This window comes from Rhamphochromis sp. 'chilingali' (assembly GCF_963969265.1).
Source record: "Rhamphochromis sp. 'chilingali' genome assembly, chromosome: 1".
Lineage (NCBI taxonomy): Eukaryota > Metazoa > Chordata > Actinopteri > Cichliformes > Cichlidae > Rhamphochromis > Rhamphochromis sp. 'chilingali'.
The window spans coordinates 60,985,637-61,002,082 of NC_137929.1; the positions used below are offsets into that span (position 1 = coordinate 60,985,637).

General features: G+C 40.3%; 2 protein-coding genes across 3 annotated transcripts in view; one reads left to right on the top strand and one right to left on the bottom strand.

The window, feature by feature from the left end:
• Positions 1–16,446, top strand: part of gp1ba (glycoprotein Ib platelet subunit alpha) — a 205,788-nt gene that overhangs the window by 111,564 nt on the left and 77,778 nt on the right. The gene's annotated exons all lie outside the window — the stretch shown is intronic.
• On the bottom strand, positions 9,792–13,661 carry LOC308393053 (Fc receptor-like protein 5). 2 transcript variants are annotated; one of them, XM_080876511.1, is made up of 7 exons: positions 13,568–13,661; positions 13,079–13,114; positions 12,686–12,952; positions 12,361–12,606; positions 12,097–12,282; positions 11,245–11,329; positions 9,792–10,012 (listed from the first exon to the last, which is right to left on the bottom strand). In XM_080876511.1, the coding sequence occupies exons 1-7, from the start codon at positions 13,596–13,598 to the stop codon at positions 10,006–10,008; spliced, it is 858 nt and encodes a 285-aa protein (XP_080732637.1). In that variant the 5' UTR covers positions 13,599–13,661; the 3' UTR covers positions 9,792–10,005. The 2 variants fall into 2 exon arrangements, with proteins under 2 accessions (XP_080732637.1, XP_080732638.1); XM_080876512.1 differs by having other exon boundaries at positions 9,794–10,012; positions 12,097–12,165.

The following is a 16,446-nucleotide window of genomic DNA, read 5'->3' on the forward strand; positions in this document are numbered from 1 at the left end:
GCAGCACCAATTTGAAACGCAGCCTGGCGTGAAAGTGCGTTCATGACCTAACATATTGTCTGAGCACAAGAGACCAATTGTGCAAAAGGAATTGGCTGAAATGGTGAAAATGCTGTTATCATAGGATGAAATGAGGATTTGTTCCTCAGTGTTTGGTGTCCTATGTTTACCTTTTCTCCAGATGATTTGTCGCATCTGTTGAGAGGGGCCGGTTGTCTTTAAGGTGCTTCCAGGTAATTAAGAAGTGAGTGCAGGGTTTTATACGGTTCTGTGATGATTATCACAAAGTGAACAAGGTTTCATGGATTGATGCTTATCCCATGCCCCAGGTTGACCTGGACTGGTTAAGCACTGCTTATTTTTTTATCATGTTGGATTTAACCAATGCCTACGGGCAGATTCCCTTGTCTGCAGAGTCCAAAGACAAAAACGAGCTTCTCCACTCTGTATGGTTTGTACCATTCGTCACTCTTCTGTTTGGCTTCTTTGGAACCGCGGCCATTTTTCAGCACGTGCTGGAGCGATAGCTGCGTCCTCACACTGCATATGTTAATTCCTACCTGGATGATGTTGTCATTCATAGTGATACCTCGGTGGATCATGTGCAGTGGTTGGTCACGGAGTCCGTGAGGCAGGCAGGGCTGATGGCAAACCCAAAGAAGTGTGTGGTTGGATGGAGGGAGGTACAGTATGATAAAACTGGCACAGAGCTTCCCCCATGTATTACCAAAGATTCACATCAAACTTATCCCATTCTTGGTTGGTGTAATGAACATTTTTTATTGTCACAGTTTGATACTGATGATTTCTTGTGAACACTCCTTCAGTTTGAACCCAGTGACAGTATCAAGTTATTATGTTTATGTCTTCTCTCACCCCCATTCTCTGCGGCCCGCTGGAGCGGGGGGGCTAGGAGGAGTTGGCCGTCCGACTGCGGTCTGGAGTGTGGGGCCTCCCTGCTGCTGCGGAGTCGGGGCGGTCTGCCTCTCCCCACCGCAGGGAAAAGGGTAACACCACCTGGGTCTGGGTGCAGTTCCCCCCTCCAGGGGCAAGGGTACCTAGACCCGGTTTGTAGAGTACGCTTGGGGAGTGTGATTGTGTGTACAGCGTCTCTTTATGTCTGTCTCCACGTTGGTTGAGTGTGGAGTAAGTGCATATGAGAGCATGAGGGTGGGAATGGATGTTTGTATCTGTGTGTGCCTGTATGTCTGTGTCTATATGTCAGGTTGGGTGTCAGGCGCCACCTCTCTGGGGACACCTCAGGCCCTCCAAGGTTTGGAGGCCTATCTCCCCCCACCACCACTTCCCCTGCCAGTGGCGGACTCCCTCAGACATCGGTGGTTCTTTGTGTCTGGGGATGGGCGTCCAGGTACACACCGGCTCACTCCTTGGCAGCCGCTTGTCGGGGCCTGGAGCCTGGGGCTCGCTCGGGCCACTTCGGGGTGGGGTGGGGTGCCCCCGGCCTCTCGGCCTGGGGCTCGGTCACTCAGGCACAGCTGGCTGCCGGCGGAGCTCACGGGCACGTCACTGCAACCCCCCCTGGCTTCTGCTCCGCGGCTGCTGAGTGAGCCCTCATCTGGGACTCTCCTCAGCTCTTTCTGGGACAGTGGCGCAGCTGCCCCTCTGTTGGTCTTCCTTGGTCTCTTGTGTTCTGGGCGCCTCTGGATGTCTGGAGTTTTGATCTCCTCCATACCTGCTTCATGCCCTGGAGGACGGGGCTGTGCCCCCCCCCTCACCCTCTAGCAGATCATTACATGAAGGAACCTTTTAAAAAACAAGCGCGTCCATGCTCACAGGTGTACACACGGGTACTCACACCCACAAACTACACCCTTTTTGGCTCCTACCTCAAAGCACACTGTGTTCTGTTGATCTTATGTGCTGCACAATAATGTTTAACATTTAGTATTTACTGTCATATTCCCATATATCATTGTGATGTTGTTTATTCTATTACTCTTGTTCTCTTCTGCTTGCTTTCTTTTTTCTTTCTCAGCAGGTGATCCAGGTGATTGATATATGCTTTTTTTTTTTTTTTTCTGCCCATTCTGTTGGTTTTTGTCTTTTGCCCTTCTCCCCCGTCCCTCTTCTCAGCTGTTTCTCTTTCCCTCTTTCTTTCTCCCCTTCTTTCCCCCAGTCAAGTCTGTCCCATATTCAGTAAGTGAAAATAAAATAAACAATAAAAGGTGAATCAAATGGACCATTACGGCAAGGCTGGGATGGTCAATTTGGTAAAGTAAATCCGTTGGGCATCTTTCTTTACCTTTAGACAATAATTCTGATGGCAAAAGAGCCAAACGGGACAGGCAAAAAAAAAAAAAAGTTATTATGTTTATTTTCATGTTAGTGTTTTCATTTCCAGCCTTAAAGTATCTCCACGTGATGTTCCTCTTTCACGTTTTCTGAAAATAACTGTTCCAATTCAGGATCTGCATCCTTCAAGACCCAATTTGAAGGCTGATTACGTCACGGCAACATGATGAAGCCTGTCCCAATTCGAAATGCAGCCGAAAATGCGCCCTTCATTTCCCCAGATTTGAAGAATAGGTTGGGTGTATCATTTGTGGCCCAACATATCCCAGAATTCATAGCGCAGTGGCTGTGGCCAATTTTTTCTAATAAAAACGGTGGATGGCAGAACTGTGGTGAAGAAACTTTTCAAAAAAAGCATAAAATATTATCTCACTTATTTATGTGCAAATGTTAAATATGGAAGAACATTACAATATTACTGTTGGCCAGTGATGGCCAAATAAAGCTTTCTATCTGGCGACCAAAAATATGAAGCACAGTTTGAATTTTCAAATGAAAGTGTACTGCTTCATTATGACTGCCCACTCTACAGAGTGACGTTCACAATTTTGTTTGACATTGGCCCACTGTTGTGTTGCTTTGAACAGCTTTGAAAATTGTTATGTTTATTTTTTAAATATTTTTTATCAATACTTTCCTTTTTAAAGATTTACCATGGTGTGGTCTTTCTTTGCTTGTGACTTCTTGATGTTGGTAAATGCAATAGATGAAAAATACATTTAATATACATATAATAATGTACAACACACTGTGACGTGCTGTGAGGTCTGGACAGGTATGTTTAATAATATTATATTAGGTCAATTTTCTTGCACATAATTTTGACCTGGGGTTAGAATTGATCGTAAACTGAAAATGGAGAATGCTTATGAACTTGTTAAGTAAAAGCATGGTGCATTTAAGGTAATCCTGTTTCAAATCTATTTTTATTTAAGAAGAGGATTTGTTCCATTCTGTTTCTTTTCTTGGAGATAATTTCTTCTGCCTCAGAAAATCATCTCACATGGAACAGAAGAGGCTGGAGTGCACAGAAACTGCAATGTAAGTTGATACAGACTCTTCCTGGGTACCACAGACTATCAGCTCAAAAATATTAAACAAATTTAATTGCTGCTAATTTTGTAGAATAACATTTTAAGTTCATTTTAAAAATACATATCTTTTGATTAGATTAAAGTCTTTCTAAAGTTAATAAATGATATTCATATTATGAATATTATGATTTGTTTTGTTCAGACATTTTAAGTTTCTTAAGCAAACAACAAGAACAGAAAGCTGGCAAACCCGCCCGATGTACCAAAATCAAAATACTCCCACACAACAAAACCTCCTGTCTTCCTTGCTGGCTCCATGTCTCTTTATAGAATAATCAGTGGTTTGCTGTCTCTCACCATCAAAACACTCCATAAATCCCACAATTGACTTCCTTATAAATCACTGAATCAGTTACTTTCTAAATGAAGCTTCGGACGTCACTGATCATGTGACTGTGGCCAAACAAATTAAGCCTCGACACAGTGCTTCTGAAACAGTGTGTTCTTTTTTTTCTGACACACACACCGGAGCCTCAGGTTCAAGTGGGCCATCACTACTGTTAGCCACATGTCGGCAAAGTTAGGTGACATTAGTGATGTTTGTACTTTCAGCTTTAACTTGGTTTTAAAGCCTTGACTTTAAAATATACACCGTTAAAAGTTGACCTTAATCTTACAGAGAATGTGATGATTTTATGGATAATTAAAGTCAGTCATATCACCGCACAAGCAGGGTTCACTGCACTGTTAATGTTAGCTACTGTATGTTATATTGTTGCCTCTGTTCGGTGGTGTTGAGCCAAACAAACTTTAACGTGTGTGTTACATCCCCCAGGAGGATGTCTCTTCTCCCTATTAACCCTTTGTTTTGTCCATGCTCCACCTCCTCTGTTCTGATTGGATGTTGCGCAGAGTCCGGCTAATTGGTAATCAGCAGAGCACTATTTAAGGCCTGTGGAGCTGTGCTTCTGTGCCCTATGGCCGTTTTGGTTGCCATACTTGTGCAGGCTTGCATGCCTTTGTAGTTTGTGTGAGCATTGTTGTTTCATGTTCAGACTGCTTGTAGGGGAGAGCTGCCTTTTGTTTTGACACCCTGTTTTCTCCTGTTTATGTGTTGTTAGGTAGGTTATGGTTATAGGTTGTATATTTTGTTTCTTTGGAGTTAGGTAAGTCTCTTTTATTTCAACATCGGGGATGTTTTGTTTGTTATGTTGGCCTTGGCTCTCCCTGACGTTATACCTCGGTCTGAACCCCATCACCAGTATTAAATAAACCTTTTAAAATTACCATCTTGGCTCCTCCTTCTCTATCCACATTTATGTTCGTCCCTTCAACCCCCTAGACTAGCCAGGGGACGTAACAGTGTGTTTGAATGAGCTGACGGTTCACTCGTTAAGCTGAAAAAGCTGAAAGAAAGATGCTTTAATCACAGGACTCACGCATGCAGGGCTGTAGACAGGGGGGGATTGCCCTCCTTACAGACAATATTGATTTGTAAATGAATAACTAACGATTTTGTCAGCACAAAGTTGTGTATTTGGAGCACAATTCTACAAGAAAGATAAGTTAGTTCACAAATGCTTGTGGTTAAAGTGCTTTGGCACTCTTTGGCAATATCGTTGTTAAACTTAGTCATCACCTCGGCCTCTTCTGATGAGCCGTAGGCTGCTGCCTGCCGTTAGTAACGCCGTTATTCCCATCAATGTTTGCTGTGTCTTTCTGAGATGTATTGATAGAAACCTTTGCAGAGACAACAACACAGTATAAACAGTGTTCTCACGGGTACTGATAAAAATAAATAAATTATATATATATATATATATATATATATATATATATATATATATATATATATATATATATATATATATATATATATATGTGTATATATATATATATATATATGTGTATATATATATATATATATATGTGTATATATATATATATATATATATGTGTATATATATGTATATATATGTGTGTATATATATATATATATATATATATATATATATATATATATATATATATGTGTATATATATATATATGTGTGTGTATATATATATATATATATATATATATATATATATATATATATATATATATATATATATATATATGTGTTTTCATGTAAAAAACTAAAAGACAATCAATATCTGCTGTGTCTACTGATACAGAAAAATAAAACAAGAAGCAAACACAATCGACAGCCGCAGCAGTCACAGTCCATCGATTTACACCAGGTTAAAACAAATTAAAACACACTGATGTGTCGGGTCCTTTGCCCGCAGCCAGAAATCCACTTGGCAAAGCAGCAGCTCGGTACTCTGTAAATGAAAGCAGGAGATGAGTTACGCTGGACAGTAAAACACAGGAATATCCCTCCAACTGTATTGTTTTCCTTACCTGTCCACAAGTTCCCGTCACACCCTAATAAATATTGGTCAGTGGCGGTGGAGTCCACTACACATTTCTCACAAGAACGCAATGTTTCCCACCTACAAGGGTGCAAATAACTTTAAATCTCTGCTAAACGGCCAGAACTCATCTCATGACTCATGAGATGCCACTGACAGCCAGTTGGTGGAAAATAGTCTGCTCATGTCACATTTTCAGATTGCTTAGAGCCCCAACAAAGTAGGTACTACAGAAGTACCCGGTGCCAGGAACTACCACCTAATGAAAAACTTAATTGGAACTTCAGTGGAGCAAAGTTTCAGGTCAGACTCAGTGACACTCAGTGACACATCACAGCACTTCCACACTCCACAAACATTAGCTGTGAGACATGGATGAAATAAACAAAACCCAAACCTTTAACCCACAGAGACCATCAGCTTGTGTCTCTCTTGTCTCCCCCTCAACAGGCCGAGCTGTGAGACTTAAACACAGGAACCACCAGCAGAGTCTGCAGCCTCTCTGTCCAGAGCAGCTTTGCAGAATTCATAGTTCACAATAATTTAATCTGATATTGGTGCAGCTCCTCAGTCCATCCTCAGTCTGACAGAAGCAGCTTTAGCTGTGTGGAAACTTCTCATCTGGGTTTTATCTTAAATATTTTGCATTCAGACGAAGAAGAAGATGTCTTGTTCACACATTTTTATACACTAACTGCATGTTACAGCTGTGTTTAAACAGTATTTATAATGATGCATCGGTGGGTGAGTGCAGATATTTTTCCAAAGAGCCAGTGGTTCCACCTCTGGGCGGAGTCACCGCAATCCAGCGTGCAGTCCACACCTGTTGGCAATCAAGCTGTTGGTACTTAAGACCAGCGATGGTCCTTTGCCAGATCTTCCTCTAACCTCTGTTAGTGTGGGCCGCCACAGCGCTCGTGAAACTTTGCTCATCTTGTGCTCTCTCTGTTTACAGTAATCCACCTGGTCACCTCGCTGAAACATGACTCACCTTCAGTAGGATGCTGGTCTTCTTGGCAGCTTCTTGGTCACTCCTTATGCTCACTTCACTCACCTAACTCGACTACTTGATTCCTCTAGATTTATCTCTGCTCACCTGGTTCACTTACCCTCTCCACGCCATCAATCCACCTGCAATAAGTGAGACATTTCACGACCTCGTTTTCACTCACCTGAACTGCATCCAAACACCTTTTGAACCTCGTCTCCTCTCATTACTGTAACTCTGAGCCTCCTGGTCCAACCCCTCAGTCTAACTACCCCTTTGCCCCAAAGTCACAGTGTTCAAGTGAAAACTGCTTCATAGTATTTCCTGTTTATTTCATAGCTCACGTTTGCATCATAATTCACAGTTCATGGTTTGAGTCTCAAGTTGTATATTTTGTTATCATGTTTATCAGTGCCTCCATCTGTGTCTGTGAGTCCGTTCTCCTGGTTTGGCCTCCCAGCTGTGACGCCATCTTCTTTCAGTGCAGAACGACACACTAACCACAAGGAAGAAAGCCGACACGTTCTCGTCAGTGTCCTCAGATTCAGTCTGACTGCAGCCAACAACAGGAAGCTTCTGCTGTCGTTTCACTGAACTCAGTTTGCAGAAGTTAAAAGAAGTAAAAGGTTTTAAAATGATTCACTGCGTTATTGGACAGTTCGGGAGGCTGAGAACACTTTGTTTTGTTCAGCCTTCTTCTTCTTCATATAACTCATATTAACAACTAACTCATCTTTTTTAGAACTTATGTGTGAGCTGAAGTTGTGCGACTTCTGAAGCACACTCGAACACAGACGGATAAAAACCACATGAACATCCTCAGGACCTTTTTATGCAGAAGTGAAGAAGAGCAGCTTTACCTCTTATCTGTGATCGTTTGTTCTTGTCTGTGATGATTTTTTCCATAAGTGACGTCTTCAGTTCTCACTGCTGAGTAAACTGCAGCTGGATCAGTGTCTGCACAGTAAAACACACAGAGGACGTCACTGCAGACAAAACAGCTGAGAACAGACATGAAACTGCTGCCACTCACCAATCTTTATATGAAACACTCAGAGTGTTTTCAGTTACTGCTCAGGTTATTTTAGAAATTTAAAATAGTTTAACATGAAGTCAAATGTGAGGTAAAGAGACCTGATAAAGGAGGAACTGAATGATCTGCATTCAGTTCCTCACAAAAGCTGAATGTTGGTTATTTGCACTAACAGGGTATTAAAGTCAGCTCACATGTTAGCCAATCAGACTAACAGGCCGTCACTATTAAAATATTAACTTTACCAGAGGTAGGCTCAGAATTTAGATACTGAGACAGAAGGAATGTAAGATGCTGGTGTCATAAATATGAAAGACTAAATGTTAAAAGGAAAACTGTGAATAATACAGCAGGAAATGTGCTTAATTTACACCAATAATAAAATATATTTTCATGTTTAGTAAATATGATAACAGTGTCTGACCTGTGTGAGTTTACAGAAATGCTCTTACAAATAACTCACGTGTTTCTTCCTCTATTTAAAATTCACACCTCTGTGTTGAAGCACACGTAGATGAAGCTTTTTTTCCTCAGAAACAGTCGCAGACTCGTTAGTGTTAACCACAGACGACAAACACACAGAACTTAACATGGTGTGAAAATCTACAGACAGACTGATATATATTTGACTGATACCATCATGCTGTTAAATGTAAAATCATTTACTCATAATCCAAACTGGGTTTATTTTACACATCGTCACAGGCTTCCAGTTTCTTAAATTCAGCTACTTTTGCTTCTATGACATAATTAATCTTAATCTAATTTAATGTTAACCTAATTTAACATTAAATCTTAATTCCGTCCAGCTCTGTGTCTCTGACTCCTCCCACTACAACACTGAACAAACCAAGAGCACCAAATGCTGCAGTTCCTCTAATGTCCACTTGAGATTTGTAAAGTCAGTCACTCTCCATAGACACTCATGTGAACATGTTCAACTTTACAGCAGAAATAAAAATTTATACAACCTGCTATTAAAAATATATTTGGTCTCTATAGCTAACCCTCTCCTTCATACGAAGTATGCATGAGTTGAATGCCTTTATAACGCAGCTGTTCAAATGTTAATGAGCCTGAAAGTTTGCATTATTAGGGGCGTGGCCTCTTTGAGAGGTCGATGGACACAGGCTGCTGTAACTGCCAACTGTCTGTTAGGCTTCACCTCAGCCAATTGTTCATCCATGTTTGTGCTTTGGGGGTATTTTTAATGCAAATGTGTAACCAATACTATGTGGCTTATTGCATAAACAAACATTACCAGTTCTGGTAAGTTTAAATCTAGGATCTTGTTTTTATGTTACAAAGCTCTATTTAGCGGCTATCAGTGCCTTTCTGTTGACTCCTTACAGTCTATGGAAGCAGCTTGATAGCAAGCTATCTGACACTAGCTAATAAATTAGCACTGCACCCTTTCATCAAAGCTAAATCGCTCTTGGCAATAAAGACAAACATGATGTTGGTAAAAATGTTAAGGCTGGAAAAAGCAGTGGAGATTTAAAACAGAGAGATTCAAATCTCCATGTTTGAATGAAGTGAACATACAGTTCACACCTCACCCTGGGGCCCCCAAATTACTTCTGCTTTGTTTGACTGTCTGCTGTTGGTATGTGATACTTTAATATCAGTGTATGTGAATCATCTTCAGCAGCTTTGTCTGAATATGCTGAAATTCCACAGTGATATAATCATAATTAAATCATAACGAAACCAGATATATCAGGAAGCATCAATGTTTAAAACAAATGAGAACAAACCCACAGAAGCAAGGCGTTTGCCATGGGAATAAGTGCTAAGAAATCAAAAAAAGAAATACAAATCACATTTTTATTTTCCTACTGCAGATTTGCTGCAAAATGCATTTTTTAAAATTCCAGTTAAAATGTGTTGTATGTATTTTTTTGAGTTGTTTAACTCATTTCACTTCTACAAAAAAAACACATAAAAAGCATAATTTTTAAGACATGAAACATTTTTATAGAACCATGAAGCTGTGATTCCTTATTAAAGGACACTTTAAAAAATCCATGATGCAATTTTTGAGTCCTATGGGTCTATGGGTTTTCTCAGTGAGAAAAAAAAGACTTAAGACATCTAAAAATCTGTGGATGTCCTCTGGTCTGAAGTGCTCGGGAGACCAGTTAGAGACCAGCAACTGGACGTCAGTGGTTGGACTGGTGGACTACTTCAGTGAAGAGTAGATGACGCCTGGCTCTGGTTTAAAGTCTGAACACAAACACACACAGTTCACACACATGATTACAAGCTTTGTAGTTCAATCAAGACCTCCAGTCTCCACCTCTCTGCATCACACACAGTCCCAGTTCAGACTTTACTGGGAACCAGCTCAGATACAAATCAGAGCTTCCATATGAATAACATTGTAGTCTAATTCAGATGTTGGTTGGGGTTGACGTTCTGATATAAGATATTCACAGCAATTCACCTTATTTTCATCAACTCAGAGACCTTGTTGTACGACCTTCTCTACTCCGTTAGTACATTTCCCCCAGAAAAGGCCAAGAAAGTCATTTATATCATTTATGGAGTCTTTTGGCTCTTGTGCAGGTTGTCTTCAGACTGTTGGTGGCCTACCTCATTTGTACTGATTCCTAAACAATGAATGCAATAGTAAAGTTGAAAGTTTGCACTTCAATCACATCTTGATTAATTGATTTTAAACCTGCTGTGTTGGTGCATCGATGCAAAACTACAAAAATTATATCCAATAAATTTTGAACATCACTGTAAGTTAGGGTATCTTTAATCTGATATTACATAATAGATGCTGTATTTTACATTTGAGGTGGACATTTTCTGCCAATTTCCAGCTGCATGTTTTTCTTTTCTACTACAGTAGCTTTGCATGATTCACAGTTCAGTATAATCCGTCTTTACATGGGGCCTTTGTGCAGCCTCTGTCTGATGCCAGCTGTGTTCCCTCCTGTCCCTTTAATCAAAACTCTCTTCTGATTGGTTGATTAAACAGCATGTGGGTGGGGCTTTAATGGTTGAGATGGACATATTGATACCCTGCCTCTGTGACATCATTCACACACAACAACAAATAAAAATAGACTGTGGTAGAGTGTTTAGAGCCCTCTGCTTTCTGAGCTTTTGGCTCACAGAGATTATTATTATTATTATTATTATTATTATTATTATTATTATTATTGTGATGATATTTGTTGTATAAAAATGTATTAAAACTTAAAACATAATATCATAGTTATTGTTCAGCATTGTTTCAAGGCCAACAGGGGTGAATTTAATGAAGCTCACATCTTGCTGCTCATGTTTCTTTAAATGAACTAGACAACTTAACAGGAAATCATTTGTCACGGAGAGCTCACAAGTCTGAGCTCGAAGACTGAGCAATGATGTGGTTAGCTTAGCTTAGCATGATGTGTGGAAACAGGTTGTGCGGTTGGGTTTTCTCTGTTAGAGAGCAGTTGTACCTTGGACTCCTCTTTCTGATGGTTTTGTCTCCAATACTGACGTCTTCAGCTCTCACTGCTGAGTAAACCACAGTTGTATAAATCTCTGCAAAATAAAACACATTTAAATTACAGCAGGAATGAAATCTGCACATTTTCTTTATTATTTGTCTAAAAAAAAAATCACTCATTTTTTACAGAGAGCAGCAGGTTTTTGCTTTTTCCTCATTTTAACACCTCTGAATAAAAGAAACCGCCGGCTTTTGTGTGAAAAAAGAACCTGGTGTCCACAAAGCTGCCATCTTCTTTCAATACAATCAGACACACTTCATCATGAAGCAAATATGTTGTCCCAACATGAAAACTGTTATTAGACAAAGTAGCACACGCGGCAGTAAGCAGTCTAACCAGAACAACAAAACTCTCTCTGAGACTGGAAACCACCTAAGATCCCAGATACAGTGTTTCCAGTTAATGTATGTTACATTTTTTCCTGTGTTGCAAGTGTCACTCTGCATTTAACTTTCAGCAACAGGAAGTTGCTGCTGTGGTTTTACACGCAGGAGGTAATAAAAATATATTTAATGAAGACAAATCATCACATTAAGACCCAGTCTGAGAGAATGAAAGAAAAACACATAAGGATATTTTTCTCTCCATACCTTTGACATTACAATTTCTTGACAACTTGTGTGTCACCAAAACCAAAATCAAACACATCTGAGCAGTTACAGCTTCGACACCTGTTGTCTGGGCCAGTTAAAATACAGACGAGCCACATTTGAATCAAACTATTCAAATGAGCTTTTTTTAAATTCAAAACAACTGATCATCTCAATGCAGTGCAGGTAATACAAACTGACAACAACCCACCTTCAGGTTTCAGGTCAACATCTCTTCTCACCAGTAGAGCCAGTAACACCAGTAGAACCACAACACAGACTGACCCAACAGAGATTAACACAGGAAGAACAAGATGCAGAGGAGAGGCTGATGTAGGGATAGAGGTGGATGTAGATACAGGTGTGGGAGTAGATGGAGATGTGTTTGTAGGTTTCCCTTAAATAAACAACATGTAATCATTAGTTTATTGTGAGTGTTGAAAGCTGCAGAAACACAGACAGGTGAGTGTGTCACCTGTGACAGTGATCCAGCTGGATGGAGACTCTCCATGACCGCTGATGTCACACTTGTAGAGGCCTTCATCAGACCTGGAAACATGCTGGATGGTCATGTGACCTGTAGGCTGCTTCCTGATGAGGGAGCCATCTTTATAGAAAGCAGCTGGGAGGTTGGAGGGAGTGGTCTTTGTTTTACAGAGCAGAGTGACGTCATCTCCCTCCATCACAGGGAGGACAGGACTCTGCAGGATCACTGATCCACCTCAACACAGAGACAAACTACAGCATTTCATCCATTTACACACAGCTTCATCAACACTAACTCCACACACTCAGCTTACCAGTGACTGTCAGGTTAACCATGTTACTGATGGGACCCTCTCTGGACTCACACCAGTAAACTCCACTGTCATGAGGCACCATCAAAGTCATGGTACAGGAAGAACCAGCTGGTTTTCCCCACCCATCTGTTCCACACTGAGCCCTCTGCTGTTTGCTTGTGTTTCTCCTCAGAGTCCATCCAGCAGAGCTGTCGTCCTCCTCACAGCTCAGAGACACAAAGTCTCCTTCAAATAACTGAGAGCTGCTGGGACTCACAGTCAGACGAGCTGTGAGGGTTACAATGAAAAACTGATGATCACGTCTTTGAGATCTTTACTGAAAGATTTAATCCAAATGTGTGAAACCTGTCAGAGTTTATCAGGTATAAACTGTGACAGAAGAAGGTTACTGACCTTGGTTTGTTGTGCAGCTCAGCAGTGAGATCAGAACTAAAGAGAAATGACACTCAGGTTGATTTGAGGTGAATGTAAAGAACAACTTCGTAATATTTGATAATAATGAATTCTAAAATAAAACTGATCTCATCATTTCATATTTCATGCTCTAATGTAGTTACTGTTACACAAGGAATCATATACAGTTATGTTATAATAATACGTAACTGTATGTATTAGTAAATACAAAAGACTAGCACTAAACTGAGGTCCACGTAAGGTTCAACGGTCTGCTCTGTTCACACAAACACCAACATTTTATTTCAGCTTTTCACTCATAAATTCATCAGTAACTCTGTTAAACTTCAGACCTGCAGTTGGTCCTCGTGGTGTTTGAACTTGAATTCAGCCTGATTTGTTTTTCATGTCTTCTCCTCCATCATCAGTTATCAGGAGAGCAGACAGTCAAAGTACAAGAATTCAAACAAACACAGAGATTCTACTTACAGAGCAGACACAGCACAGATGTTTCCTTCATCGTCCTTCTCACTCATTTGAGCTTTTTTTCATTTCTGTCACTGACACCAAGTAAAGCCCGCCCTCTTCCTCTGAGCACGTATTCTTCCTCTATTTGAGAGTTATTGGTGGATTTCTAACCTCTTAATGATTCATGTGATAAATTTATTCCAGAATATGAACTTAGACACTCTGCAGTTCCTCTTTTGTTGCAAAACTAAAATTAAGTTGTTTTTTTAAGTGTAACACACAGAAACACATAAAACCTTTTGTGCTTTCAAAAGTTAAGAAACCAGCAACGTTGTTTTGACATAATTTCAGGTTAACTGAGATGATTACATGATATTTGAGTTTCTCTGTGATAATCGATAAAGCACATCCTGACATTATGACTTCATTCACAACAAATCAATTAAAAATATCATTTAAAACGTTGACTCTACTTCAGTCTGCTGTCAGTGTTGCAGCTTAGTCAATGAAACAAACTATAACCATTATAACCATTTAGTGGACGTCCCCCTGAGGCAGCATGGTGATGCTGTTGTCTGACTGGAAGAAGGTGCTGGGTTTGAATCCAGCCTCCATCTTTCTGTGTGAGCCAATCACATTCTCTCACAGTTTCTCCTCTCAGCACCTTTGCTGTGAGCCAATCGGTGAAAGGATAGAACTGTGATGCCTTTGTGCTAAAAGCAAAGCCGCCATCTTCTCTCAGTGCAGACTGACACACTAACCACAAGCAAGAAAGCCGACATGTTCTCATCAGTGTTGTCAGACTCATACCATAACACCTTTACTGATAAAGCACTTTAACATAAACCAGGGTTCACAAATGTATGTTGTTCATATATAAATAACATAAACAGAAAATAAAATCATATAAAATAGAGTCACCCTCTTAAAAGAGTGCCAAAGGCATCAGCACATAAACGTGCTTTAAGAAGCGTTTTAAATTCAGAAAGCAATGAGGCCAACATGGCTAACATGGAAGGATCATTGCACAACTTCGGAGCAGCTACAGCAAAAACGTGGTCACCTCTAAATTTGTGCTTAGTTTTTGGCACCATAGGCAGAGTTTCAGGCTGAGAGCAGCCAACAACAGGAAGTTTCTGCTGCGGTTTTACTGAATTCTGTTTGCAGAAATTAAAATAAAAGGTTTTAAAATTGTGTTAAAGAACAGTTTGAGAGGCTGAAAACACTGTTTGGTCTGTTCAGCCTTCTTTATACGACGCATTAACAACAAATTCATCCTTTTAGTTGTGCAACCTTTAAGGCACAAATAAAAGAGAAAGAGCTGCTCCAGTGTTACAGATCACATGACCATCCTCGGGATGCTTTAATCCAGAAGTGAAGAAGAGCAGCTTTACCTCTTATCTGTGATCGTTTGTTCTTGTCTGTGATGATTTTTCCATAAGTGACGTCTTCAGTTCTCACTGCTGAGTAAACTGCAGCTGGATCAGCGTCTGCACAGTAAAACACACACAGAGGACGTCACTGCAGACAGAACAGCTGATAACAGACCTGAAACTGCTGCCACTCACAAATCTTTATATGAAACACTCCGAGTGTTTTCACTTACTGCTCAGGTTATTCTAACTTCATGTTAAAATAGTTTAACATGAAGTCAAATGTGAGATAAAGGAGAAACTGAATGGTTAACATTCAGTTCCTCAGAGCAGCTGAATGAAGCTGTGAGGAACCGAATGTTAGTTAATTGCACAGAATATTAAAGAAGTGAGTTATTAACCCTCCTGCCATCCTTTAAAAAACTCACACCCATCACCCTAGGGACCATTCTCAGCCACGCCATAAAAAGACCATATATCCATATTTTATTCCACTTTAAATTAGCCAACCTTGTAAAACTACTTCTCCCTGAAATATTCATGTAAAGTTTTAATTATATTTTCGTTGTTTTAACCCTTCAAATCCCAGTGTTATTACATGAGCGCCCTGTGTTATAAGCCCCAAAAACCAAAAAACGAAACTAAATATTTCCACAAAAAACCAGTTGAAGTAATATGTGATTGTCATTATAAGTAGGCCTTTAGATGGACCAAAGATTGGCACCAACATACATTTTGACCTGCCATTATTTTTTTTGCATTTTTTTTTGCAATTTAAAAATTAAAACTTCAAGGCCCTGAGTCTTCATTGACATCCAAGAAAAGAAGAAAAAATAAAATCATATGATGATAATTTGGGGTTGAAAAATAGCGTTTATAATGGAAGTCAATGGGCAGAAAATGGTCCCCAGGGTGATGGGTGTGGGGATTTCTGCTGCTCAGCCATTTTAGGCTGATTTAAGGAATTCACACTGGAATATTAACATTGACAGGTAAAAACTATCCTGTGGCAAGTTTGGTTATATTCCACTGAACACAGTGGAAATGGCAGCCATTTAACACATAGCAGTGGCACAAAAAGGTCCCAAGAAGGCAGGAAGGTTAAGTATATTTTCATATTTAGTAAATATAGCAGTCTTTGATCTGTCAGAGTTTAAAGAAATGCTCTTGATGATAATAAAAGATTGCATGTATATAGCGCTTTCTAGGCACCCAAAGCGCTTTACAATTCGTTCACTCTAACATTCACACACTGGTGAAGGCAAGTTACAGTGGTAGTCACAGCTGGAGCAGACTGACAGAAGCGAGGCTGCCATATCGCACCATCGGCCCCTCTGGCCAACACCAGTAGGGTGCTGCAGCCACTGAAGGAGCTGCTCAGGGATGACAGCTTAGCCACCATTCTCCCTCACTCACCACACTGGAAGTCTACCACCAGCTTCTTGGTTTTATTAGTGTTGATCTGGAGGTAGTTCCGCTGGCACCAGTCCACAAAGTCTCTGTACTCCTTGTCGTCCCCATCAGTGA